This window comes from Eleutherodactylus coqui, chromosome 5 (genome assembly GCF_035609145.1).
Source record: "Eleutherodactylus coqui strain aEleCoq1 chromosome 5, aEleCoq1.hap1, whole genome shotgun sequence".
NCBI classification, from domain to species: Eukaryota; Metazoa; Chordata; class Amphibia; order Anura; family Eleutherodactylidae; genus Eleutherodactylus; species Eleutherodactylus coqui.
The window spans coordinates 150,353,565-150,380,534 of NC_089841.1; the positions used below are offsets into that span (position 1 = coordinate 150,353,565).

Sequence of the window (26,970 nt, forward strand, 5' to 3'; positions counted from 1 at the left end):
GGTACCCTTACACAGGACGACAGCCGTCCAACGGACCACCGCCTGACTATTGTTCTTGTACTACAGGAGCGACAGTTGTTTAAGTGAATCAATGCAGAGCAACCAGGGCCGCTCGCCTCCATTCATAGTAAACAGAAGTCGCTCAAACATAAAGCGGCTTTTGTTTACACGGACTGACAGTTTTTTGGTTTTTCGTTCTGCTAAAAACCAAGTGGCTCCAACAGGTGAGCGATTTCTTGCTCAGTGTCCTCTCAGTGGCCATTTGTAGATGAAATCGCCCAAATAAGCTGTTTACAGAGCGAATTTTGGCAATAATTGCCCCGTGTAAAAGTACATGATCACATGAAAGGCCACAGACATAAAGGGAATGCATGCACAATTTAATTAATCTGTAAGGGAGTACATACACACAGCCTTCTGAAAAGAGTCATGCTTACTGTATGCACACTGAGTTTGCTACGGGACACTGCAGAAACGGGTGACCGGGATTAATATCAAACTTATGTATCTGAGTGTGATTAGATGTGAGATATGCGGGTTTCCAATCAGGAAGATCATTTGTAATAACCCTGTATTAGTAATAATAAATATGTCAATTATTATGTATGTTTTATGTCAACCATATGTTTTTGAAAACATCTCTGCAAAATCACAGAACACATAAGTAGAGTGTAACACTACAAAGCAGATATGGAACTGGAAAAGGTCTACACTCTCTGGATACTTACTGCAGTTTCACACTCTTGCTCATGATTTCACTCAAATTTGTCTAGTTCATAACTAAAGTGCACAGATGTGCTGAACGCTGGAGACCATCTGATAAGAACAGTACAGGGAAAACAGAAGGTTTCTTATGTAAGTAAATTGTGTACGGTGAAAATGAAACCAATCTCATTCTTTGGAAAAAGACTGCAGATCCTAATATCAGACATTGCGCTAACATAGCAGTATATTTTCTGCTGTACTTTCTTATACAGTGCTGGTGACATGGACCATTTAAAAAGACCACTTCCCTGACGGCCATTTTTTCATCTTGTAAATTAAGCCCCATTTAGATGGGATGAATGTCGGGCAAACAACGCCCGACAGTCGTCCCGGCATACACTCGCTTCCGTGCAATAGCATGTGAGCTAGTATCGCTGGCTCGCTTACAGAGCGGCCAGCAGGGGGGCGGGAGGCTGCAGGAGATTTCACTCCTCGCCCTCCCCTGCCCCTCTCCATTTACTTAACATAGCGGCTGGTCAATACTAAATGGCCTTTATGTTAAGTCAATGGAGAGGGGCGGGGAAGAGCGGAGAGAAATCTCCTCCAGCCTCCCCACTGTGAGCCAGCGATACTAGTTCTCGTGCAGTAGCATGAAAGCTAGTATGTGCAGGGACTAGAGATGAGCGAACGTACTCGTTTAAGGCGATTTTGCAATCGAGCATTGCTTTTTTCGAGTAACTGACTACTCGAGCGAAAAGATTCGGGGGGCGCCGGAGGTGAGTGGGGGGTTGCAGAGGGGAGTGGGGGGGGGGAAGAGAGAGAAAGCTCCCCCCTGTTCCCCCCAGCTCTACCACGCCGCCCTCCGATTCTTTTCGCTCGAGTAGTCAGTTACTCGAAAAAAGCGATGCTCGATTGCGAAATCGCCCTAAACAGTACGTTCGTTCATCTCTAGCGGGGACGAATGTCCCGTCTAAATGGAGCTTTAGAAATAATTTTTTTAGGGCTTCAACACTTCAATTAATGTGTAACTTTCAAACAAGAATAAGGAGCTTATGAGAGTCCAGACACCATTGTTTGCTAACCGTTGTCTAATCATGCACGATTGTTTGTTCATGCTAACTTTTTTTTCAATCAGGTAACTTTCATTGAATTTATATTTTTAAATACAATTACCCCCTAATTTCAAAACATTTATACATGCATAAGCATAATATACATAGAACATATTATTAGCCCTTCCAAACAGTATAATCAACCAGATCTATATTTAAACAAATCATAATCACCCCCTTGCACCTCCCAAAAAAAACTAACTGTTCTCCACTTTGTTAGCTCCACACTCCCCAATCCCATCAACTTTTCTACAATGCCTCAACGCAACCAGCACTTGATGTGCAATATTCATTATTTATATATCAAACCATCTTCCCCAAATTTCCTCAAATTTAGTCAAGCGGCTTCTTTTTTATATATTCCCCTCTTCAAAGATATAACCTAACTTATTTTTATGACAAAATCTCCTACTGTCAGGAGGGGCGGGCAACATCCAATGTGCAGTAATCAACTTCCCGTCGTGAAACAATTCTCTCTGAATTCCCAAAAGAGTATGTCCATCAAACCGATCAACAATACCCAATATACAAGTTCTAAGATTAAGAGACCAATATCGACAAGATATACTTTTAACCCTTTCCAATCCACTGTCTGACCTCTGAAGACATTATGATTTAAGGCTGTACAGCTCCGATATTGAAAGACATCCGTCAGGGTTCTCTTACTGTATATTGCCAGCCTCTCTGCTGTTGGAGCCTATCCAATATGTCAACTCATGCAGTACTGGCTTTAGCCAGCATATAGCGCCGTTGTATAACAGCAGAAAAAGAGTAAGCCCCCTAGGAAAACCAGGATACAAATTGGATTGGAAAGGGTTAATTATCTCTAATACCCTATTCCAAAACTTACCAATTTTTACACAATCCCAGACCATCTGCATTAAAACTGCACCATCTCTGTAACATTTCAGACAGTCTGAGTTTCATCTAATACCCATGTTAAACACCTTTAATGGAGTATGATAAACTCTACACACTAAATACAATTGCGATACTTGTTGACTTTCAGAAAGAGATATCATCGGAATCGTATGCAACACGGTGGCCCATTTATCTTTGCTAGTATGGCCTAAATCTTTTTCCCATTTTTCTTATACCTTTATTGGGAATTGCTGTAAATAATAAGATAGAATCTGTCTATATAAATAAGATATTACACCCTTCATAGCTGCCAATCTATGGATTGCCTAGACTGTTCACAGGCCATCAGTAGTTTACAAGTGGCCAACTCCTTTAAAAAAACACACACACACACACACACACAAAGTCAGTCACCATTGTCTCTACTGTTGCTATTGGTTGGCTCATTGGGAATTTTAAATATAATAAACTAGGGGGAAGGGAGCTGAGATTGGACCAAACATCTAAACATTGCTACTCTCGTGGAATTCCTGGGTCCTTCCTGTAAGTAACTTTAAGAACAGAACGAAGTTTAGTAATTAGAGATGAGCGAGTATACTCGCTAAGGCACATTACTTGAGCGAGTAGTGTCTTAGCCGAGTATCTCCCCGCTTGTCTCTAAAGATTCGGGGGGCGGGGAGCGGCGGGGGAGAGCGGGGAGGAACGGAGGGGAGATCTCTCTTTCCCTCTCTCCCCCACGCTCCCCCCTGCTCCCCGCCACAGCTCACCTGTCACCCCCGCCGGCCCCCGAATCTTTAGAGACGAGCGGGGAGATACTCGGCTAAGGCACTACTCGCTCGAGTAATGTGCCTTAGCGATTATGCTCGCTCATCTCTATTAGTAATCTATTAATCTTATTTCACTTTGTTATTGTTTATTTGCTGATTATTATTATGTGCTTTAATTGAATATTTTTTGCTTACTTATTTTTGCTTTGTTATATCTTGATGTTTTTGTTATATTTAGTAAATTTATATTATTTTACTTATTATTGTGTTTACATTTTTATTCATCGCAATATCTGAATCGACTGTAATATACATCCGCTGGAGAAGAAAATGGCCGTCCTGTTATTGCTTTGAAGTGATATAAAATACATACAGTAGTAAAAGTTATTTTATATTTAATCCATTTTTTTAAGCAATGTTATGTTCTCAGAATTAAATGCATACAGAAAATGTAAATAGGTATGCAAATCCATTAATACAACAATGCAAATGAGTATCATTGGAGGGATCTTAAAGTACTTTAAACCAACCATCTACATTTTCTAAACTACATTCATATTTATGTGTTTCCACTGGCTGCAAAGCGGATGTGGAACTTCATTCGGATTTGCTGAAGTAAGCAGAACAAAGCATTGCAAGTCAGCATTCTCCAGCTTGTGAATAACGCTTAATAAGTTAAAAGGATTCCAAAGCATTTTAGCAAAACTTTAAAATGTTCCATCAAGGTATATTCACACATGGCAGATTCGATGCAGGACTTTTTGTGTCTGAAAATCAATTTCATTCATGAGAATGGGATTAATTTGGTGTCAAACACAGGGATTTCTGCAAGTCGCTTTTGGATGAACATGAAATGTCTGCAACTAACCTGCTACATGAGAATAAAGCCTAAGGCTGCCTTCACATGGGCAAGAAGATTGGTGTGATTTGCACATTGCGAGACGCACAAATATGAGCCACATTCTTTTGAATTGGCTCATATACATGAGCGATGCAATGCAGGAAACAAATCGCAGCATGTTCTAGCTTCCTGCATCCTCTCGCATTGTAGCGCCCATTGTTTCAATTGGGCCAGTGGCAGCATTGCAGGGTCTCCCATTGAAAGCAACTTCAGAGGATTGGTTCATCCTCGAAATGATGCAGGGCTGTTTTGACATGAAAATGCCTCACATCCTCGGGGGAAATTCACATGATGGGGAGCGCGATATGGGGCCGTGATTCGTGGACCCATATCGCTCTTGCCACGTGCAAAATAGCCACATTTTTCTTGCAATTTTTGAGTGTCAGCACTGCTTTTTCTCGAAAAAACATCACTTGTGATTTTCTTACATATTTTGTTCGCGTGATTTTGTTTTTTTTTAACACAAAAGTCAATAGGACATTCTAATATTAAAAACACATCGCACAAAAATTTGGAAGTTTGTGCATTGCGATGCGATAAAAAGGAGGCTCCATAGGGAAACATGGGAGATAAAAAATAAATTCAAAACGCAGAAAGAAAGGACATGCTGCTTTTTTTTTATTGCAACATCGAATGAGTGAAAACCTCTAATTGAAAATCATTGGTTTCATAATTCAGCATTTTCAATCACTCTCGCATCGCATGAAAATCCAGTGATTTTATTGCCGGTGTGAAGGCCCCCTAAGGGAGACTTCAGACAAGCGTATGCAAAAATACACTCACCTTAGTGCAACGTATCTGCGCAGTGAACGAGCTTTTTGCGCACGCATGGCCTGTTCATATGCGCGTGCGACAGCCGAGCTCTACAATTTAAAAGGCTGCTTAGGCTAATGAGGTCCAGATGTGTTTTCTTTGTCACAGAATTGTGCAGCGCTTTGCGCATGTTCCTGCATTTTGTGTGAATTCTATGGGGTCCTTAGTGCGCAGATACGCAGGAAAATACAGCAGGCCCAATTTCTTTTGCACTCGCACAAAATGCACGTGCAAAAATCGTTAATCTGAATGAACCCATTGAAATCAATGGGTTCTATTCTCTGCGTATTGCACGCAAATATTCTGTGTGTGCACAAACGCGTGCAAATAGGTCAGTCTGAACCCACCCTAGGGCCACTCTCACACATTCTTTTGGAGTGATTTACGCTCATTTTCAATACACGCTAAAAACACAGCAGTAAACCTCCATTTATTTCAATGGGACCTCTCATGTTTTTCACGCATTACATCTATCATTGAAATGAATTGGGCACGTGAAAAACAGAGTAAAAACGCGGTACAATTTGGGACAGAAATGCCACAAAGTAGAAGGGACGCTTTGCCAAGGACCAAACCTAGGTTGACCAAACGTAGCAGCCTCTGGCCATGACAGAAGGCCATCATCCTGAAAGTAGGACATCCTCTCCAGACAACAGCTGGCACTGAACTATCACCACAATGCAGGACAGCTCACTACCATGGCGACTTCACGGTCATGTGGCTGTTTCAGGGGGGTTTCCTGTGAGTTTTGGCTAAACATCAGCTTGCTTGTCTGCATTTTTACTGCGCGAAAAACACAGTAAAAAGCAGACAATCTCACATAAAAATGCAGTTCTAAATGCAGTAAACAAATGTCCATGTGAGAATGGCCTAAGGCCGCCTTCGTATGGTCAGGATCGGCTGTGGAAATTCCGCAGGGTGTACAGTACAAGCCATGCGGAGGGGATTTTTAAAGATCCCCTTCACAAGGTGGAAAGAATTTCCGAGACAGATTTGTTGCATTTTTATAAAACGCTACAGATTCTTATTCTGCAGAATGTCTATTTATGCTGTAGAATCACACTGTGTAATTCAGCCCTTGACATACAAGCCTGTGAAAACATAGCCTAATCCACACTATTTGCATGTGAATTTGGCCACCGTGGATTTCTTGCAGGAAATCTGTTGTGGAATCCAAGTCCGCCATGTGAGAAAGAGTCCTAATAGTAGCAGAAATCAATGTATGGTTGGTATGGAACATCAGCGCAGATGCAACTTATTGTTCTATTGTCCTGGCTGTTTAACTCCCAGAGGATTGTGTAGACTGAATCCAATTGTATTCACCTCTCAGCTGAGAACAACATTATGCCTATTCTGTTTTCAGCCTCTGAATGTAAATAATAATATTTTCATTAACTTAGAAAAAAGGAGATCTTAAAAATAAGAAGGAATTGAACGTCAAACTGCATTACAAAGTTGCAGAATCTTTCATTACACCATGAGTAGCCATTGAGGTATATTAACATGAATACATGTAAAAATTGTTACTGGACATTTGTGAATTACTGCAACAAACTCATCATCTCCGCCAGTATTTACCTTTTGTCCTCTAGAATATACTGCAAAGCCGGTGACATTTGCTCCATTGGAGGTTCCTGTTGGAGACAGTACTGGGGGTCTCCATGTAACCAGCAGTGTAACGGCTGTAGGTCCAGGATGCACTGTAACATTTTCGGGTGCAATAGGAGGACCTGCGATAAAAAAGTAGGTTTTATTTTTTTGTATCAGAGATGATTATACTTCTCTAATTATACAAAATTCAATTCACACTGTGAAGGCTGCATGTCTAAAAGATGGCCTAAAGACTTCATGATGTCTCTTTTGCTTGCCTGTTATAATATTTAGTTGCACATATATATTTGTATGGTTTTCAACTTTAACTGTATGGTTTTCAACTTTCATCTAGACATATGCTAGATATCACCTTGACTAATCCAGCTGGAAATACTAATTGGACCACCACAAAAGCTTCCTGTACGGTGTTCTTATCCTAAGATATTTCTTGCCAAAACTTACTAACGAGCTTTACAGGATGTATCTCAAGGCTAACATTTGAGAAGAGAAGGACAAATTGAAAAGAAACAGATGTATTAAGAAACTGCTATTAATTGTAGTTTTAATTGTATTTGGCATAAAGCCACTCGCTTTGTAAAATCCTATAAAGATTGAACGTATGACATAATAAACCAGAATGCGCTACACATAGCGTCATGGTCTGTGTGTGTCTGCATTGCTCTTGACCGGTCAAGTCATATCACTTTAATTTGGAGCCCGGTAGCATACCAGAAAACCGTTGAATTTCCCTAACAAACTTGACACCCAACTGTGGGGATCGAGATGACAGAAGGACGATCATTGTACCCCGATTCTCGGATCACGGAGGAAAGCAACCGGGAACCACAGACTGAAAAACAGCGCTGTATGGTAAAACATTATCTTGCCAATCTTATCTTTGCTTCCTGGTTGATTTTTCTCCAGATCTTAGGGTAGGTGTCCATGCTTCCTTGTAATACCTCAAGTCCATAAAAACCCGAGGGCTGGGTATGCTGTCTGTGTGGTAACAGATTTGCATGATAGTGGGTTTTTGTTTCTGGTTTTGTTTAGTCCTATGGTTAGCCTGTAAAATATGGGAAAATATTGTGACAAACCATTTAACCGACCTCTGAAGAGCAAGGTGTAAAACCGAGGAAGCCATAATAAAAGGAGAAAAACAATAAGTTTAGGAACCACTGGGGAGCCTCTTATAAGTATAAGAGAAGTAGTAGAGGAGGAGGGACGAAGGGTGGAGACTAGAAGAATAGGAAAGTAAAAAACAAATAGACCAATGTATGCTTCTGTTTTGTCCTTATTGTGTGATTGTTTGCGTATGAGTGAGTGCTTAAGATAAGCTGAACTGATCTGTGAAACCTGACCTCTAGGATACAAATATAAATCTCTGTGTACCACGTTAACAGAACTATCAGATCAGCAAGGCAGTAAGGAAGTCCCTGCCACGAGGGCAATGACTGGACATGGCATCCTACGTTTTCATTGTATATTTCAGTGGCCAGGGGATTGTTTTATGTGTATGTACATAAGCCGCCAGCCATGGCCAATATTGCTGGTAAAGAGGATAAGGTATGGAAGACTGCAAGGACGCAGTAGGTAAAGGATGTACTAAATTGTTAGAACAGGCAGGGTTTCAGGAAACAGGAGCATTAGACCCCCAACATTGGAACAGGTTTGCAGAAAGCGTGGAAAGAGGCTGTAGTGAGCTCTGGAATCCCCTTACTGTCCTCTATATAGGTATAACCTTTGGGTTGCAAGAAGCCTAGGTAGAACAGGACTCACTTTCAATAGTAGCTCCTGGGGAAATCTTCTTTTATAAAAGAGGAAAAATAGAGTCAGAGAAGCGATAAGAGGGATGGAGGTATATTGCACTAAGAACAGATGATATGGGAAACGTACAGGGCAAGGAGTATTCCTATGTGGAAAACAGCTAGAGAAATAGTAATAGACAGAGAAAGCAAGTTAGCTGTGGGGAGAGAATGTAGTAAGTTGTTGAGAAAAGCAGGTGTTTAGGATTTTGGGAGAATGGAGTCTTAAACCAGCAAGTTTGGGAAAGATTCAGAGATAGTTTTAGAAGGTTGGATAAAAGTATATTAGACAGATGGATTAAGGCAAGTGTAGATACAGCAGTAATGGCTTATCAGAGAAAGGGAATCCTTATATATAGTCTGTGTCCCCCTATGACATGAAGCAAGATCATGCAGAATCTGTGGACAATTATGTGACAAATAACCACTACTGTTCTTATATGTCTTGATGTTATGTAATATAATCTTTGTTGTACGTTTTAATCTCCTTCATACAAGTGTAAAAAAGTTATACCCTACTCACATCTGTGTGGGCGTTTTTATACAAGGGTTAAAAATGCAGAAAATGTTGCGTTGTCAGAAGCTCCTAGCATGTTTTCTTTTCTTTACGTGTCTAACTATTCCCTGCAGTTAAACTAAAACAACTTTGTTTAGTCTGTGTTTCATATTCTATTCATATTTCTACTTGGACATTCAGAGGGATATACCTCTTGTAATTACTAATGAATAATATTGTTTAAAGTTTGAATATTTTGGCTGCTTTCTAATATCTTAGCTATTATCCTGTTTCACAGAGAGATAACAGTCATTCTCGGACTTCAGTCTTTGTTCAGGGTCATAGAAAGAGAAGGAAGCCAAGCGTGAATGGAATAAGAAACTTGTAGTGAATTAAGTGAATTATACTGTCTTAAAAATAGAAAATATAGGAATTTTAAAGTATATTCTTGCTGTTATTTGTGTAATTGTCAGCTCTGTGATTGGCTGGACCTGTGTATAACTGCTAAATGCTGTTAGTATTGTACTCTCTCAGTGAGAATGTTCTGTAGGATAAATGTCTCTAGTCAGCCTTTCTGTGGAGGATTATATGGTTCTTAATTTTTATATGAGAGAGACAGACTTGACCGTATGGATGGATGAGAGTTAATGACCAGTGTTCAGGCTGTGATGAATGTAAAATGTGTGATGCAGATATTGACTGGGGATAAAAGTTCCCCCCCCCCCCTCTGCATAAGACTTTACTTGTTTGTGATGTGAATTTGCAGATTTCAAATTTCAAATGAAAGCATAAAGAAGCACGTGAACAGCCAGAATCAAAGGGGTTGAGCTAGATGATGTAAAAGTACGTAATGGGTCATCCCTCTCTTGTTCACAAAGAAGGGGGGGAGGGTTGAGAATCTTGGGCAGTCAGGAAAAGTTTTCTTTTTTCAAATTTGATGAGACATTGCAGGCAGGATCAGATTAATAATGATTTTGCTTAAATGATATCACATTTCCAATGTGGATAGATGTTTGTGGATTATTCTGCCCTGTTGTAACTCATGTCCTTGTTATTGGCATTGACATCTTGCAAGCCTTCTCTGCATCCATCAAATTCTCAGCGGATGTATCGCTATGGGTTGAGATCTCAGGTGCTAGTTCAGAAGAGTTTTGCAAACTAACTGCTCTCTTGGTGGATCTGGCTCATGAGTTTGTCCTGACAGCTGCTGCAGAAACACAGCTATCCACGGTTCCTGACAAAATGTGGGCCACCTCCAAGACAAACATAGGGAAATTGAATGCACCCCCTATGATGGTATATCTTAAACCAGGATACACACCCCTGGGTCAAACAGCATCCCTTAAGTTTCCTACAAGAAAAAAATGCGTTGGGAAACAAGTGGGAGACTTGGTTCCAATGGGGGCTTTGCATGAGATACGTTCTCCAGCAAACACCCCTCTTTTTCCAGTCAAGAAAAGACACAAAAAAGTCAGCCGGACACCTACCGCATGGTCCATGACCTCTGCGAGGCGAACAAAGTTACGGTTCTGGTCTACCCCCTAGTGGTCCTCAGCCCCTTATAACATCCAGAGCATACGCACGCAAGTGCAACCTGAGCACTTACAGTGGGGGAAAAAAGTATTTAGTCAGATACCAATTGTACAAGTTCTCCCACTTAAAAAGATGAGAGAGGCCTGTAATTGACATCATAGGTAGACCTCAACTATGAGAGACAACATGAGAAAACACATCCAGAAAATCACATTGTCTGATTTTTAACTAATTTATTTGCAAATTCTGGTGGAAAATAAGTATTTGGCCACCTACAAACAAGCAAGCTTTCTGGGTCTCACAGACCTAGAACTTTTTCTTTAAGAGGCTACTCTGTCCTCCACTCATTAGCTGAAGTAATGGCACCTGTTTGAACTTGTAATCAGTATAAAAGACACCTGTCCACAACCTCAAGCAGTCACACTCCAAACTCCACTATGGTGAAGACCAAAGAGCTGTTGAAGGACACCAGAAACAAAATTGTAGCCCTGCACCAGACTGGGAAGACTGAATCTGCAATAGGCAAGCAGCTTGGTGTGAAGAAATCAACTGTGTGAGCAATAGTTAGAAAATGGAAGAGATACAAGACCACTGATAATCTCCCTCGATCTGGGGCTCCACGCAAGATTTCACTCCGTGGGGTCAAAGTGATCACAAGAACGGTGAGCAAAAATCCCAGAACCACACGGGGGAACCTAGTGAATGACCTGCAGAAAGCTGGGACCAACGTAACAAAGGCTACCATCAGTAACACACTACGCTGCCAGGGACTCAGATCCTGCAGTGCCAGACGTGTCCCCCTGCTTAAGCCAGTACATGTCCGGGGCCGACTGAAGTTTGCTAGAGAGCATTTGGATGATCCAGAAGAGTATTGGGAGAATGTCATATGGTCAGATGAAACCAAAATAGAACTGTTTGGCAGAAACACAACTCGTCATGTTTGGAGGAGAAAAAATGCTGAGTTGCATTCAAAGAACACCATACCTACTGTGAAGCATGGGGGTGGCAACATCATGCTTTGGGGCTGTTTCTCTGCAAAGGGACCAGAACGACTGATCCGTACACATGAAAGAATGAATGGGGCTATGTATTGTGAGATTTTGAGTGCAAACCTCCTTTCATCAGCAAGGGCACTAAAGATAAAACATGGCTTGGTCTTTCAGCATGACAATAATCCTAAGCACACCGCCAGGGCAACGAAAGAGTGGCTTCATAATAAACAATTCAAGGTCCTGGAGTGGCCTAGCCAGTCTCCAGATCTCAACCCTATAGAAAACCTTTGGAGGGAGTTGAAAGTCCGTGCTGCCCAGTGTTAGCCCCAAAACATCACTGCTCTTGAGGAGATCTACATGGAGGAATGGGCCAACATACCAGCAACAGTGTGTGCCAACCTTGTGAGGACTTACAGAAAACGTTTGACCTCTGTCATTGCGAATAAAGGATATATAACAAAGTATTGAGATGAACTTTTGTTATTGACCAAATACTAAGCACTGCGGAATAAGTTGGCTCTATACAAATAAAGATTATTATATTATTATTACTTATTTTCGACCATAACTTGCAAATAAATTCATTAAAAGTCAGACAATGTGATTTTCTGGATGTGTTTTCTCATGTTCAAATAATCAAAGTTGCAGCAGCACTCCGTTACATCCAACCACTATAATGGGAGGGAAAAAAAGTAGTTTGCAAAAGCTCATATAGGAGGACCCGACTCCCTTGGATCCTCAAAAAGTCATCAATCCATAAAGAGGTAATGAGCAGCGCCAGAGGTGGTTGATTTTTCTTTAAAAGTGCATCAATAGATGCCTCTTTATTATATCCAGAACATCCAGTAAAACGCACAACGTTTCGACCCGACAGAGGGTCTTTTTCAAAACGACCCTCTGTCGGGTCGAAATGTTGTGCGTTTTACTGGATGTTCTGGATATAATAAAGAGGCATCTATGGATGCACTTTTAAAGAAAAATCAACCACCTCTGGCGCTGCTCATTACCTCTTTATGGATTGGTGTTTTCTCATGTTGTCTCTCATAGTTGAGGTCTACCTATGATGTCAATTACAGGCCTCTCTCATCTTTTTAAGTGGGAGAACTTGTACAATTGGTATCTGACTAAATACTTTTTTCCCCCACTGTATCTCTGGCTACAATGTGCCCTCCTCATGCCTCCTAGCATCTCTTTTCAACGTTGTACAACCTTGAATCCAGCTACTCTTCTTCCAATCAAGTATTCCGGTTCAAATGGGGGCGGGGGAGGCATAGGTAATCTAGGTATTACAGATCAGCTATTTTTAAATGCTTTGCAACAAGACTCTGATCTATTTGAAATAGAATATCAGCATGATTGTCTACCATTGATGCAACAGTAAACTGCAGGCTTTGAATCAGTTACTGAAACTCCTGTTGACAATGCAATGCATATGTTGAGCTTTTTGTAAATGGTACCAGGGTGAGGATTGACGATTCCACACCGGATATGCAGTGGTCACACAACATGATGTCCTAAAAGCAGAAGCTCTGCCTCCGCATGTCTCAGCACAAGAAGCGTAACTGAAGGCCCTCACTGAGGCATGTAGAGTGGCGAAAGGCAAGCATTTACACTAATTCCCAGTATGCATTTGGCATAGCTCATGATTACGGCCCAATATGGAAGGCCAGACAGTTTCTTACCTCAGTAGGACAGCCAATTAAAAATGATGCAGCGGTGCAGAGTCTCATCGAGGCTCTACTTGTACCTGACAAAATTGAAAGCTCACACCAAAGCCGACACTGGAGAAGCAAGAGGCAACACCCTTGCAGAAATCACAGCAAAGGCAGTGGAAGAAAGAAGAAAAGAAGATACTGACAGCACAAGTCAGAGACAAAAACTTGGACATTGAAAAAAATGTGGACATTGATATGCTAATGACTTTACAGTTACAAGCCAGCAAGGAAGAAAAGGATAAATGGACTAAAAATAGGAACAGCAGAACAGGACAGCGTATGGCAAAAGGCAAGCAAAATCTGCCTACCAGGATCCCTGTCCCCTATGATGGCCCAGCTGATTCATGGAAAGACTCATCTGTTGAAAGTAGCAATGATGTCGACGCTTGAACGAGGATAGATGGCTCCTGGGTTCTCTGTAACTGCTGCATCATTTATCCAGTCTTGCATGGTCTATGCCATAAGCAACTCAGGACAGAAGGTAAAGGTGCCACACAAACACTTGCCTAGACCACTGTACCCATTTCAGAGATTGCAAATTGGGAAGTATAAATACGTGCTTGTTGTTGTTGATGTCTTTTTAGGTTGGAGGCCTACCCTGTTACCAAGGTAAACGAGCAAGTAACCGCAAAGAAGCTCATGAATGGGGTAATCTGCAGATACGGGGTACCGGAAGTAATTGAGTCAGACAGAGGTACACACTTTACAGATGAAATAATGCAACACATCATATCTGCTCTGGGTGTATCCCAGGCCTTTCACACACCCTACCATCCACAGAGTAGTGGGAAAGTAGAAAGGATGAGCGGTACCCTGAAATTAAAAACACAAAAGGCAATGGAGGAAACAGGCAAACCTTGGACTGAGTGCCTTCCATTAGCCCTTTTCTCAGTTAGGTACCTACCTAATAGGAAGAAAGGATTGTCTCCCTGTACTTTCCTCAACAACTGTGGGCACAGTTTAGGACACTGACTGACTATGTACAGTCTCTAAATAAATGTCTGAAAATAACACACGACCAAGTGTTCTCTTCTACTCCAGATCCTAATTCCTTTGAAGGTACACATGACCTGCAGCCTGGAGATTGGGTTCTCATCTGCAGACACGTGAGGAGAATGCTGGAACCCAGATTTGATGGTCCCTACCAGGTTCTGTTGACTACCATCCTTTCTGTCAAATTGGAGGGAAAACCGAATTGGATCCACGCCTCACACTACAAAAAGACAACCAAACCCCAAGGCAATGAGGCCTGTATCCCTCACGGCCTGCGGTATAACTGTCATGGTTTTTGCAATCTTCCTCTCTGGTTTCCCACCAGCTAGTGAACCAGAGCAGCTAAAGCATAGAAGGGGATGGATGCAATGGGCAGAAGGGCATACCAATATGTGGGAATAATTGACCTGGAATGTATTAAATATTACTAATATGCGTATGGTAAATCTTAAGAGCAGTGAGGACATACTGCGTACTTGCCTGTTGTCAGTACCTACCGCAACTTCAGTACTAAAACGTGTATTTTCAGTGATCCATAATGACACCAAGCTAGAGGAAAATGATATTCAGAATTTTGTAAATATCTATGACTACTGTCCAGGGTGCCCACAAGTAGAACACAACTGGTTGGCAAATGTGACAAAGTTTCAAGTTAGATGGGTAATGGGAACAGAAGTCTGTTATAACTTCACCTGCAACAAGTCTGAGATAGGGAAATGTGCACAAATATCACTCAACCAGGGGTCAGCAACATCTGATTCAATGATATTGTGTAACCGAACAAAATGCCAAAGTATGACCAACCGTATGAAATGTAACACTGTAAAAAGTCATAGTCACCTCAGACATGTCAAGTTACACACAGGTTTAGTCTTTTGTTGCAAAAATATTACATGTCATTTGTATATTGTTGGTGCCAATGTAGACCTACTTTAATGTCTCTATGTATGGGATGTTTTGGGCACACCAGAAAGAGTCTTGATGAAACTCTTAGCTTAATTACGCTATAAGCAGAAGTAATAAAAATGTAATCTGTTATTTTACTTTGTGGTAATTTTCTTTTATTTATTCTGCAACCTTTGGATGTTTTATGGAATACGGAGACAAGCCAAGTACCTGGAGTCTCTCCTGCTGCGATATCGTTGAAACAGCCACTTGTAAAGAGCCTTGATGGTGGGAATCCGGCCAAAAAGAAGAAAGTAAAGAAAAAGCCCGGCTTGGGTAGAGTAGAACCCTTGAACGTACCACAAATATGGACTCTTTCTCGTGATGAACTGTTTCAAATGGGGGATTTTGTGAAGGCTGCAGGCCTAAAAAATGGCCAAAGACTTCCTGATGTCTCTTTTGCTTGTCTGTTATAATATTTAGTTACACATATATATTTGTATGGTTTTCAACTTTCACCTAGACATATGCTAGATTTCACCTTGACTAATCCAGCTGGAAATACTAATTGGACCACCACAAAAGTTTCCTGTACTGTGTTCTTATCTTAAGATATTTCTTGCCAAAACCTACTAACAAGCTTTACAGGATGTATCTCAAGGCTAGCATCTGCAGAAAGAAGGACAAATTGATAAGAAACTGATGTATTAAGAAACTGCTACTAATTGTATTTTTAATTGTATTTGGCATGAAGCCACTCGCTTTGTAAAATTCTATAAAGATTGAACGTATGGCATAATAAACCAGAATGCGTTACACATAGCGTCATGGTCTGTGTGTGTCTGCATTGCTCTTGACCGGTCAAGTCATATCACTTTAATTTGGAGCCCTGGAACATACCAGGAAACCGTTGAATTCCCCTAACAACACCTACAAAAGATATAATAGCTAGAGATGAGCGAACGCGTTCGTCCGAGCTTGATATTCGTGCGAATATTAGGGTGTTCGGGATGTTCGTTATTCGTGACGAACACCATGCGGTGTTCTGGTTACTTTCACTTCCTTCCCTGAGACGTTAGCGCGCTTTTCTGGCCAATTGAAAGACAGGGAAGGCATTACAACTTCCCCCTGCAACGTTTAAGCCCTATACCACCCCCCTGCTGTGAGTGGCTGGCGAGATCAGGTGTTCGCCTAATATAAAAGTCGGCCCCTCCCGCGGCTCGCCTCAGATGCGGTGTGAGTTAGATGAGGGACAGTGCTGTTTATACCGGAGCTGCTGTAGGGAAAGAATTGGTAGTTAGTGTAGGCTTCAAGACCCCCCAAAGGTCCTTATTAGGGCCACTGATAGCTGTGTGTTGGCTGCTGTTAGCAGTGGGATTTTTTTTTTCTCAAAATCGCCTCTGCAGACCGTTGCACCTGGCATTAGGGACAGAAGTGCTGCATAGGCAGGGAGAGTGTTAGGAGTGAGTGTAGCCTTCAAGAACCTCAACGGTCCTTTCTAGGGCCATATTTATCCGTGTGCAGTACTGTCCAGGCTGCTGTTGGCTGTGCTGCATTTTTTTTGGGCTTCTCAAAATCGCCTCTGCAGAGCATTCCACCCTCCATTGATACTGCAGGGAAAGAATTGTATAGGCAGGGCCACAACACAGTTATTATTCATAGAATATACGCAGTGCTGCCTGTTGGTGGGAAAAAACTGAAAACAAATCTATTTGTCCAGCCTCTGTCCGTCCTTACGGGCGGTGGACACGTGTGAGCTGCGTGAAAAACATTGCTAAATCATACGCAGCCAGCTACGCTTTACTGCTGGGTTCGCCATTTGCTTTCCTTAATTGGGAAAAAAAATACCTGCTCTCCAAGAGTTATAATAACTCTGCTACCCTCACGTTCTGTGACACATAAGCAGGGACACAGCACAGTTATTAAACTTCTCAGGTTCATTGAATATACGCAGTGCTGCCTGTTGGTGGGAAAAAACTGAAAAGAAATCTATTTGTCCAGCCTGTGTCCGTCCTTACGCCTGTGGAGACGTGTGAGCTGCGTGAAAAACATTGCTAAATCATACGCAGCCAGCTACGCTTTACTGCTGGGTTCGCCATTTGCTTTCCTTAATTGGGAAAAAAAATACCTGCTCTCCAAGAGTTATAATAACTCTGCTACCCTCACGTTCTGTGACACATAAGCAGGGACACAGCACAGTTATTAAACTTCTCAGGTTCATAGAATATACGCAGTGCTGCCTGTTGGTGGGAAAAAACTGAAAACAAATCTATTTGTCCAGCCTCTGTCCGTCCTTACGGGCGGTGGACACGTGTGAGCTGCGTGAAAAACATTGCTAAATCATACGCAGCCAGCTACGCTTTACTGCTGGGTTCGCCATTTGCTTTCCTTAATTGGGAAAAAAAATACCTGCTCTCCAAGAGTTATAATAACTCTGCTACCCTCACGTTCTGTGACACATAAGCAGGGACACAGCACAGTTATTAAACTTCTCAGGTTCATAGAATATACGCAGTGCTGCCTGTTGGTGGGAAAAAACTGAAAACAAATCTATTTGTCCAGCCTCTGTCCGTCCTTACGGGCGGTGGACACGTGTGAGCTGCGTGAAAAACATTGCTAAATCATACGCAGCCAGCTACGCTTTACTGCTGGGTTCGCCATTTGCTTTCCTTAATTGGGAAAAAAAATACCTGCTCTCCAAGAGTTATAATAACTCTGCTACCCTCACGTTCTGTGACACATAAGCAGGGACACAGCACAGTTATTAAACTTCTCAGGTTCATAGAATATACGCAGTGCTGCCTGTTGGTGGGAAAAAACTGAAAACAAATCTATTTGTCCAGCCTCTGTCCGTCCTTACGGGCGGTGGACACGTGTGAGCTGCGTGAAAAACATTGCTAAATCATACGCAGCCAGCTACGCTTTACTGCTGGGTTCGCCATTTGCTTTCCTTAATTGGGAAAAAAAATACCTGCTCTCCAAGAGTTATAATAACTCTGCTACCCTCACGTTCTGTGACACATAAGCAGGGACACAGCACAGTTATTAAACTTAGATAATTCATTCACTAGAGGCAGTGGGGCCTTTCGTTTTCCAAAAAGGGCAAAAATTATATTTGGCCTGCAGTCTTGCGCCAATTTATTTCCTGCCTGGGAAATCTAATCACTGGTAATACAGCATGCTGAGGGGTAGGGGTAAGCCTAGAGGACGTGGACGTGGACGTGGCCGAGGACGCGGAGGGCCAAGTGAGGGTGTGGGCACAGGCCAAGCTCCTGATCCAGGTGTGTCGCAGCTGTCTGCTGCGCGATTAGGAGAGAGGCACGTTTCTGGCGTCCCCACATTCATCGCCCAATTAATGGGTCCACGCGGGAGACGGTTATTAGAAAATGAGCAGTGTGAGCAGGTCCTGTCCTGGATGGCAGAAAGTGCTTCGAGCAACCTATCGTCTACCCGCAGTTCTGCGCCGTCCACTGCTGCCAATCCGAATCCTCTGTCTGCTGCTCCTCCTTCCTCCCAGCCTCCTCACTCCACTACAATGACACCTGCTCAGGAGCGGGAACACTCCCAGGAACTGTTCTCGGGCCCCTGCTTAGATTGGGCAGCAGCGGTTCCTCTCCCACCAGAGGAGTTTATCGTCACTGATGCCCAACCATTCGAAAGTTCCCGGGGTCCGGGGGAAGAGGCTGGGGACTTCCGCCAACTGTCTCAACAACTTTCTGTGGGTGAGGAGGACGATGACGATCAGACACAGTTGTCTTGCAGTGAGGTAGTAGTAAGGGCAGTAAGTCCCAGGGAGCAGCGCACAGAGGATTCGGAGGAAGAGCAGCAGGACGATGAGGTGACTGACCCCACCTGGTGTGCAACGCTTACTCAGGAGGACAGGTCTTCAGAGGGGGAGTCAAGGGCATCAGCAGGGCAGGTTGCAAGAGGCAGTGCAGTGGCCAGGGGTAGAGGCAGGGCCAGACCGAATAATCCACCAAGTGTTTCCCAAAGCGCCCCCTCGCGCCATGCCACCCTGCGGAGGCCGAGGTGCTCTAAGGTCTGGCAGTTTTTCACAGAGACGCCTGACGACCGACGAACAGTGGTGTGCAACCTTTGTCGCGCAAAGCTCAGCCGGGGAGCCAACACCAACAGCCTCACCACCACCACCATGCGCAGACATATGATGGCCAAGCACCCCGCAAGGTGGGACAAAGGCCGTTCACCGCCTCCGGTTTGCACCCCTGCCTCTCCCCCTGTGCCCCAACCTGCCACTGAGATGCAACCCCCCTCTCAGGACACAGGCACTACCGCCTCATGGCCTGCACCCACACCCTCATCTCCGCTGTCCTCGGCCCCATCCAGCAGTGTAGTTCAGCGCACCGTTCAGCCGTCGCTTGCGCAAGTGTTCGAGCGCAAGCGCAAGTACGCCGCCACGCACCCGCACGCTCAAACGTTAACCGTCCGCATCGCAAAATTCATCAGCCTTGAGATGCTGCCGTATAGGGTTGTGGAAACGGAGTCCTTCAAAAGTATCATGGAGGCGGCGGCCCCGCGCTACTCAGTTCCCAGTCGCCACTACTTTTCCCGATGTGCCGTCCCAGCCCTGCACGACCACGTCTCCCGCAACATTGTGCGCGCCCTCACCAACGCGGTTACTGCCACGGTCCACTTAACTACGGACACGTGGACAAGCACAGGCGGGCAGGGCCACTACATCTCCCTGACGGCACATTGGGTGAATTTAGTGGAGGCTGGGACAGAGTCAGAGCCTGGGACCGCTCACGTCCTACCCACCCCCAGAATTGCGGGCCCCAGCTCGGTGGTGGTATCTGCGGAGGTGTATGCTTCCTCCACTAAAGCACCCTCCTCCTCCTCCTCCTCCTCTGTCTCACAATCAAGATGTGTTAGCAGCAGCATGTCGCCAGCAGTCGGTGTCGCGCGGTGTGGCAGCACAGCGGTGGGCAAGCGTCAGCAGGCCGTGCTGAAACTACTCAGCTTAGGCGATAAGAGGCACACGGCCCACGAACTGCTGCAGGGTCTGACACAGCAGACCGACCGCTGGCTTGCGCCGCTGAGCCTCCAACCGGGCATGGTCGTGTGTGACAACGGCCGTAACCTGGTGGCGGCTCTGCAGCTCGGCAGCCTCACGCACGTGCCATGCCTGGCCCACGTCTTTAATTTGGTGGTTCAGCGGTTTCTGAAAAGCTACCCACGCTTGTCAGACCTGCTCGTAAAGGCGCGCCGGCTCTGCGCACATTTCCGCAAGTCCCACACGGACGCTGCCACCCTGCGCACCCTGCAACATCACTTTAAGCTGCCAGTGCACCGACTGCTGTGCGACGTGCCCACACGGTGGAACTCTACGCTCCACATGTTGGCCAGGCTCTATGAACAGCGTAGAGCTATAGTCGAATACCAACTCCAACATGGGCGGCGCAGTGGGAGTCAGCCTCCTCAATTCCTTTCAGAAGAGTGGGCCTGGTTGGCAGACATCTGCCAGGTCCTTGGTAATTTTGAGGAGTCTACCCAGGTGGTGAGCGGCGATGCTACAATCATTAGCGTCACCATTCCTCTGCTATGCATCTTGAGAAATTCCCTGCAAACCATAAAGGCAGCTGCTTTGCGCTCGGAAACGGGGGCGGGGGAAGACAGTATGCCGCTGGATAGTCAGGGCACCCTCCTGTCTATTTCTCAGCGCGTACAGGAGGAGGAGGAGGAGCATGAGGAGGATGAGGAGGAGGGGGAAGAGACAGCTTGGCCCGCTGCTGACGGTACACCGGCTGATTGCCTGTCATCCTTTCAGCGTGTATGGCCTGAGGAGGAGGAGGAGGAGGAGGATCCTGAAAGTGATCTTCCTAGTGAAGACAGCCATGTGTTGCGTACAGGTACCCTGGCACACATGGCTGACTTCATGTTAGGATGCCTTTCTCGTGACCCTCGCGTTGCACGCATTCTGGCCACTACGGATTACTGGGTGTACACACTGCTCGATCCACGGTATAAGGAGAACCTGCCCACTCTGATTCCCGAAGAGGAAAGGGGTTCGAGAGTGTTGCTATACCACAGGACCCTTGCGGACAAGCTGATGGTAAAATTCCCAGCCGACAGCGCTAGTGGCAGAAGGCGCAGTTCCGAGGGCCATGTTGCAGGGGATGTGCGTAGATCGAGCAGCATGTACATCCCAGGCAGTGCAACAGTCTTTAAGGGCCTGGCCAGCTTTATGGCTCCCCACCAAGACTGTGTCACCGCTCCCCAGTCACGGCTGAGTCGGCGGGAGCACTGCAAAAGGATGGTGAGGGAGTACGTAGCGGATCGCACGACCATCCTTGGTGACGCCTCTGCCCCCTACAACTACTGGGTGTCGAAGCTGGACACGTGGCCTGAACTAGCCCTGTATGCCCTTGAGGTGCTTGCTTGTCCTGCGGCTAGCGTGTTGTCGGAGAGGGTGTTTAGTGCGGCTGGGGGAATCATCACCGATAAGCGTAGCCGCTTGTCAACCGACAGTGCCGACAGGCTAACACTCATCAAGATGAACAAAGGCTGGATTTCGCCAGACTTCTGTTCTCCACCAGCGGACAGCAGCGATACGTAAGCAATACGTAGGCTGCACCCGCGGATGGAAGCTACGTTCTCTCTCACCATCCAAAACGGGGACATTTGTGCTTCATCAATCTGTGTCTAATATTCCTCCTCCTCCTCCTCCTGCTCCTCCTCGTGAAACCTCACGTAATCACGCTGAACGGGCAATTTTTCTTAGGGCCACAAGGCTCACTCAAATAATTTTTCTGAACAATTTTTATAAGTTTCAATGCGCTTAAAAGCATTGGAACTTTAACTTGAACCAATTTTTCGTTACACTGGGCTGCCTCCAGGCCTAGTTACCACTTAAGCCACATTAACCAAAGCGATTAATGGGTTTCACCTGCCCTCTTGGCTGGCCATGGCCAATTTTTGGGATGTACATTAGTACTGTTGATACAGCAATTTTTGTGGGCCCTCGCCTACAGTGTAATCAAATTAATTTTTAGCCCACCTGCATTACAGCTGACGTTACCTCAGCTGTGTTGGGCAATGCAATGGGATATTTTTGTGTACCGCCGGTGGGTTCCAGGGAGCCACCCATGCTGTAGGTGCACACTGAGTTTTTAATACTTCTGTACACTTCTAAAGAACCCGTCTGACTGGGGCATGCAGTGTGGGCCGAAGCCCACCTGTATTACGCACGACATTACTACCTCAGCTGTGTTGGGCAATGCAATGGGATATTTCTATGTACCGCCGGTGGCTTCCTGGCACCCACCCAGGCAGTGGGTCCACAGGGAGTTAAACCTACATGTGTCCACTTGTAAAGAACCCCAGTCTGACTGGGGCATGCAGTGTGGGCCGAAGCCCACCTGCATTACGCACGACATTACTACCTCAGCTGTGTTGGGCAATGCAATGGGATATTTTTGTGTACCGCCGGTGGGTTCCAGGGAGCCACCCATGCTGTAGGTGCACACTGAGTTTTTAATACTTCTGTACACTTCTAAAGAACCCGTCTGACTGGGGCATGCAGTGTGGGCCGAAGCCCACCTGTATTACGCACGACATTACTACCTCAGCTGTGTTGGGCAATGCAATGGGATATTTCTATGTACCGCCGGTGGCTTCCTGGCACCCACCCAGGCAGTGGGTCCACAGGGAGTTAAACCTACATGTGTCCACTTGTAAAGAACCCCAGTCTGACTGGGGCATGCAGTGTGGGCCGAAACCCACCTGCATTAACCCTTTCCAGTCCACTGTGTGACCTGTGAAGACATTAGGGTTTAAGGCTGTACAGCTCCGTTGTTGGTAGACGTCCGTCGGGGTTCTCTTACTGTATATTGCCAGCCTCTCTGCTGTCGGAGCCTATCCTACGTGTCAGCTCATGCAGTACTGGCTTTAGCCAGCATATAGCGCCGTTGTATAACAGCAGAAAAAGAGTAAGCCCCCTAGGAAAACCATATACAAATTGGATTGGAAAGGGTTAAGCACAACATTACTACCTCAGCTGTGTTGGGCAATGCAATGGGATATTTCTATGTACCGCCGGTGGCTTCCTGGCACCCACCCATGCTGTAGGTGCACACGGAGTTTTTACTACATCTGTACACTTATAAAGAACCCCAGTCAGACTGGGGCATGCAGTGTGGGCCGAAGCCCACCTGCATTAAGCACGACATTACTACCTCAGCTGTGTTGGGCAATGCAATGGGATATTTCTGTGTACCGCCGGTGGGTTCCAGGGAGCCACCCATGCTGTGGGTCGACAGGGACTTCACAATAGGGAGTTGTACCTGCCTGTGTCTATGAATTAAAAAGCCCGGTCTGACTGGGGCATGCAGACACCTTGACAGAATGAATAGTGTGTGGCACATAGGTTCCCCATTGCTATGCCCACGTGTGCAGCTCCTGATGGCGGTGGCACAGGATTCTATTTATCATTGCTTCTGTACAGCATTGTGGGCTATCGCTCCGCCACTTTTAAAGAGGGTCGCTGCCTAGCCGTGCCAACCTCTGCAGTGTGTGCCTGCGGTCCCTCGTCATGGCAGACGCAATTCTAAATAGACATGAGCGTGGTGTGGCATGAGGGCAGCTGAAGGCTGCGCAGGGACACTTTGGTGTGCGCTGTGGGGGGGAGGGGGGGCGGTTGGGCAGCATGTAACCCAGGAGAAGTGTCAGTGGAGTGTCATGCAGGCAGTGATTGTGCTTTGTTGGAGGTAGTGTGGTGCTTAGCAAAGGTATGCCATGCTAATGAGGGCTTTTCAGAAGTAAAAGTTGTTGGGAGGGGGGGGGCCCACTCTTGCCGGTATTGTGGCTTAATAGTGGGACCTGTGAACTTGAGATGCAGCCCAACATGTAGCCCCTCGCCTGCCCTATCCGTCACTGTGTCATTCCCATCACTTTCCTGAATTGCCCAGATTTTCACACATGAAAACCTTAGCGAGCATCGGCGAAATACAAAAATGTTCTGGTCGCCCATTGACTTCAATGGGGTTCGTTGTTCGAAACGAACCCTCGAGCATCACGGGAAGTTCGTTACGAATAACGAACACCCGAACATTTTGGTGTTCGCTCATCTCTAATAATAGCCTGTAAATTCAAATAATTTGACACCGACTACTAAAAGAACTCTATACTGAATAGATATAATTGCTTTTCACTTAATATTTCTATATCTTAACAGTAATATTTGTCCCATGACTAAAACACTACTCATGTACAGTAAACCTATCTACCAAATGTTCCTATAGGCATTACTTGAGGGGCTGCGTACAGCAAGAATACTGTGCTGATATAATTGACAACATTCAATTAAGCAAATACACATTTGCAATAGTTCTGTAAGCAAACAACAATCTCTGTATAACCTGACTGCAGTTTCTGTGTTAATCCCTTCCATATGCCCCTATTCTACCATCTAAGAGGAAGTGGAGTAACACAGGATTACTAGATGAAACTATACACAGCATTTATTTGGAGACACATAGTTCTGCTTCAGAATATAAAAAGGTAGAATATTTTTAATTAGGATCATTTCCAAAAGTATTTGGATTTTCTAAATATTGTAAATGCATAGGACTTCTGTAAGTCTCCTTTCTGGTGTTTTTTGTGCAAAAAAACCCCTGAAAAACTGCATACAACCTTTTGATTATGCCTGATTTCTAAGGACTTCTTTTGGTCACACAAAGATTTCCTGTTTGTCATGTGAGAAAACCTGGCATTTCAAAAACTGCCTAAGGTATAGGGAGATGTCATATTAAAACAAACCAAATGCACTGTATCTTGGGTACTTTCATTCAAACATTCCAAAGTAGATAAGTCCAGTAAATGAATGACACCAACTTAGAATGAAGGTGTCCTCAGTTTTAAAGGAAATCTCTCACAAGACGTATCAGAGCCCCTGTCTGTTGAGGCGCATGGCTGCAGCTCTGCAATGCCTGAACTTGCTCTTTGTACCATATTTGGCTGGGAAATTCTGTAATTGTTTCTAGTTGTGATAATATTCCAATTACCCAAGCAGGGCTGAGATGTTCCAAGAAAATAATTTAACATGAAATTGAAAAAAAGCCGAAAAATAATCAATTACAGAGACTAGAGAATGTGCCAATTATCAACAGTTAACTTGGAAGTGTCACTAGCGAATCTTTCTATATAATGCAGTATGCAGAAAAAATTCTAGTCTAAACATTAACCAAGATGAGTATTTACTAGACAGAGATTTACTGGCAAGAACAGAATAATCACATCCAACATCCGATACACAAATCTGAGCTTCTAAATATTACGGCGAAAAAGTCACATCTCTGTATACAGCTGTCTCCATAATACCTGCTTAGCTACCTGGAACGCTAACAAGTTGCCTAATGGGCAATATACAATCTGGGAACAAAGGGAAGTATATGGGCCAATAAACCAATAGAGTCAATATCAGTTCGAGCAGTAAAATGCAATTATTTGGAAAGCAAAAACAGCAACCATTCTCAGCAGAGTCTGGCAGGACAGCGACATGTTCACTAGTATTTGATAATCTTAGTTAGGTTGTAGTTAGTCTCTTCTCAACATGGGACAGTTATAAAAGCTTTGCTTAAACTCTGAATATAAAAAAATGGACTCATTTAATTTCCAGAATGGGTGACTTTAAGCCAAAAACCTGTATTCTTTATTGACCTAATTGTTGGTAATTTTATATCAACATGCTATCAATTATTTGAAACATTACTGACTGTAGCAGTGCAATTAAATAGAAAGCACAAAACACCAAGCCCAACTCTCCATAAGTGCTGCCTCTAACTCGGAAAATATAGGTCCGCAGCATATTTCCATACATGTTGCGGAGAATGATAAGCCTTTTCTTTATATGTTTCCTTCTTTAATAACCAGTTCTGGCTTTAGCGAAAATAAAACATCAAAAACTGCACCAAAATGCCCTGTGTGAACTTGGCCTAACAGGGTGGCTAATAATTATGGTATAGGAACGTTGGTTGGCGTAACTTTGTAGGTGCTGCTTTGGCTGGCACATTATTTGTAGGCAATCTTTATAGGCATTTCTAAGGCATTTATATGTGTATAAACATTTCAGTGGCCGGCACATTTACATGAAATACATTTACTGATATATCTGTACATGTACTTCATAGCTGACACGTCTGTATAGTAAAATGTGTAGAGGTATTGGTCCAACCAGAGTTGGGGTTAGGGAAGGGGGTGGGGCAAAGGGACCTTTTACACAGAATGGAATATTCCGCAATAGCATTGTGTAATATGCCGTCCCTGAATGGCCAAATACCTAATATTAGTCCAAAAATTAAATAATACATAAATTACAAGGAAAGACAATTGGACAAGGGGAAGCAGTGCTAGCAAATATGAAACCTGAACACTTACTGTAAAGTTATAAAATATGAATGACTATATTGGGAAGTGACAACAATAATAAATATTTTATCAATATAAAACCCAAAATAGATATGTAAGAACCATCACACAGAATGTGACACAGGGTAACACCTAAAACTATCAAAAACAAGCCATAACAGGGATATCAAGCTAGAAAAATATTATTTGACTATACAATGGCTTAGTTTGGCTCACAATGGGGTTCCAGTCTACTGTGCTAGACACAAAGATGCGCACACGCCCTGATGTGCGTTTCGCTGTACTCAGCTTTGTCAGGAGGCAAAACTGACATTTTTTTGATGTCTTGTGGTCAATGACCTAATGTTCTATATTTTTTATATTTTGTAATAAAAGGTACATTTTAAATTTCTTGTTTTACCATTGGTTAAGCTGGACTTT

General features: G+C 44.2%; 1 protein-coding gene across 3 annotated transcripts in view; it reads right to left on the reverse strand.

Annotated features, from left to right (window-relative positions):
- RIMBP2 (RIMS binding protein 2) overlaps nucleotides 1-26,970 on the reverse strand; it is a 345,228-nt gene that overhangs the window by 62,539 nt on the left and 255,719 nt on the right. For all 3 annotated transcript variants that reach the window (XM_066603410.1, XM_066603408.1, XM_066603409.1), the window contains one exon: nucleotides 6,738-6,889. In XM_066603410.1, coding sequence (XP_066459507.1) covers nucleotides 6,738-6,889 — 152 coding nt within the window. The remainder of the gene's footprint in view (nucleotides 1-6,737; nucleotides 6,890-26,970) is intronic.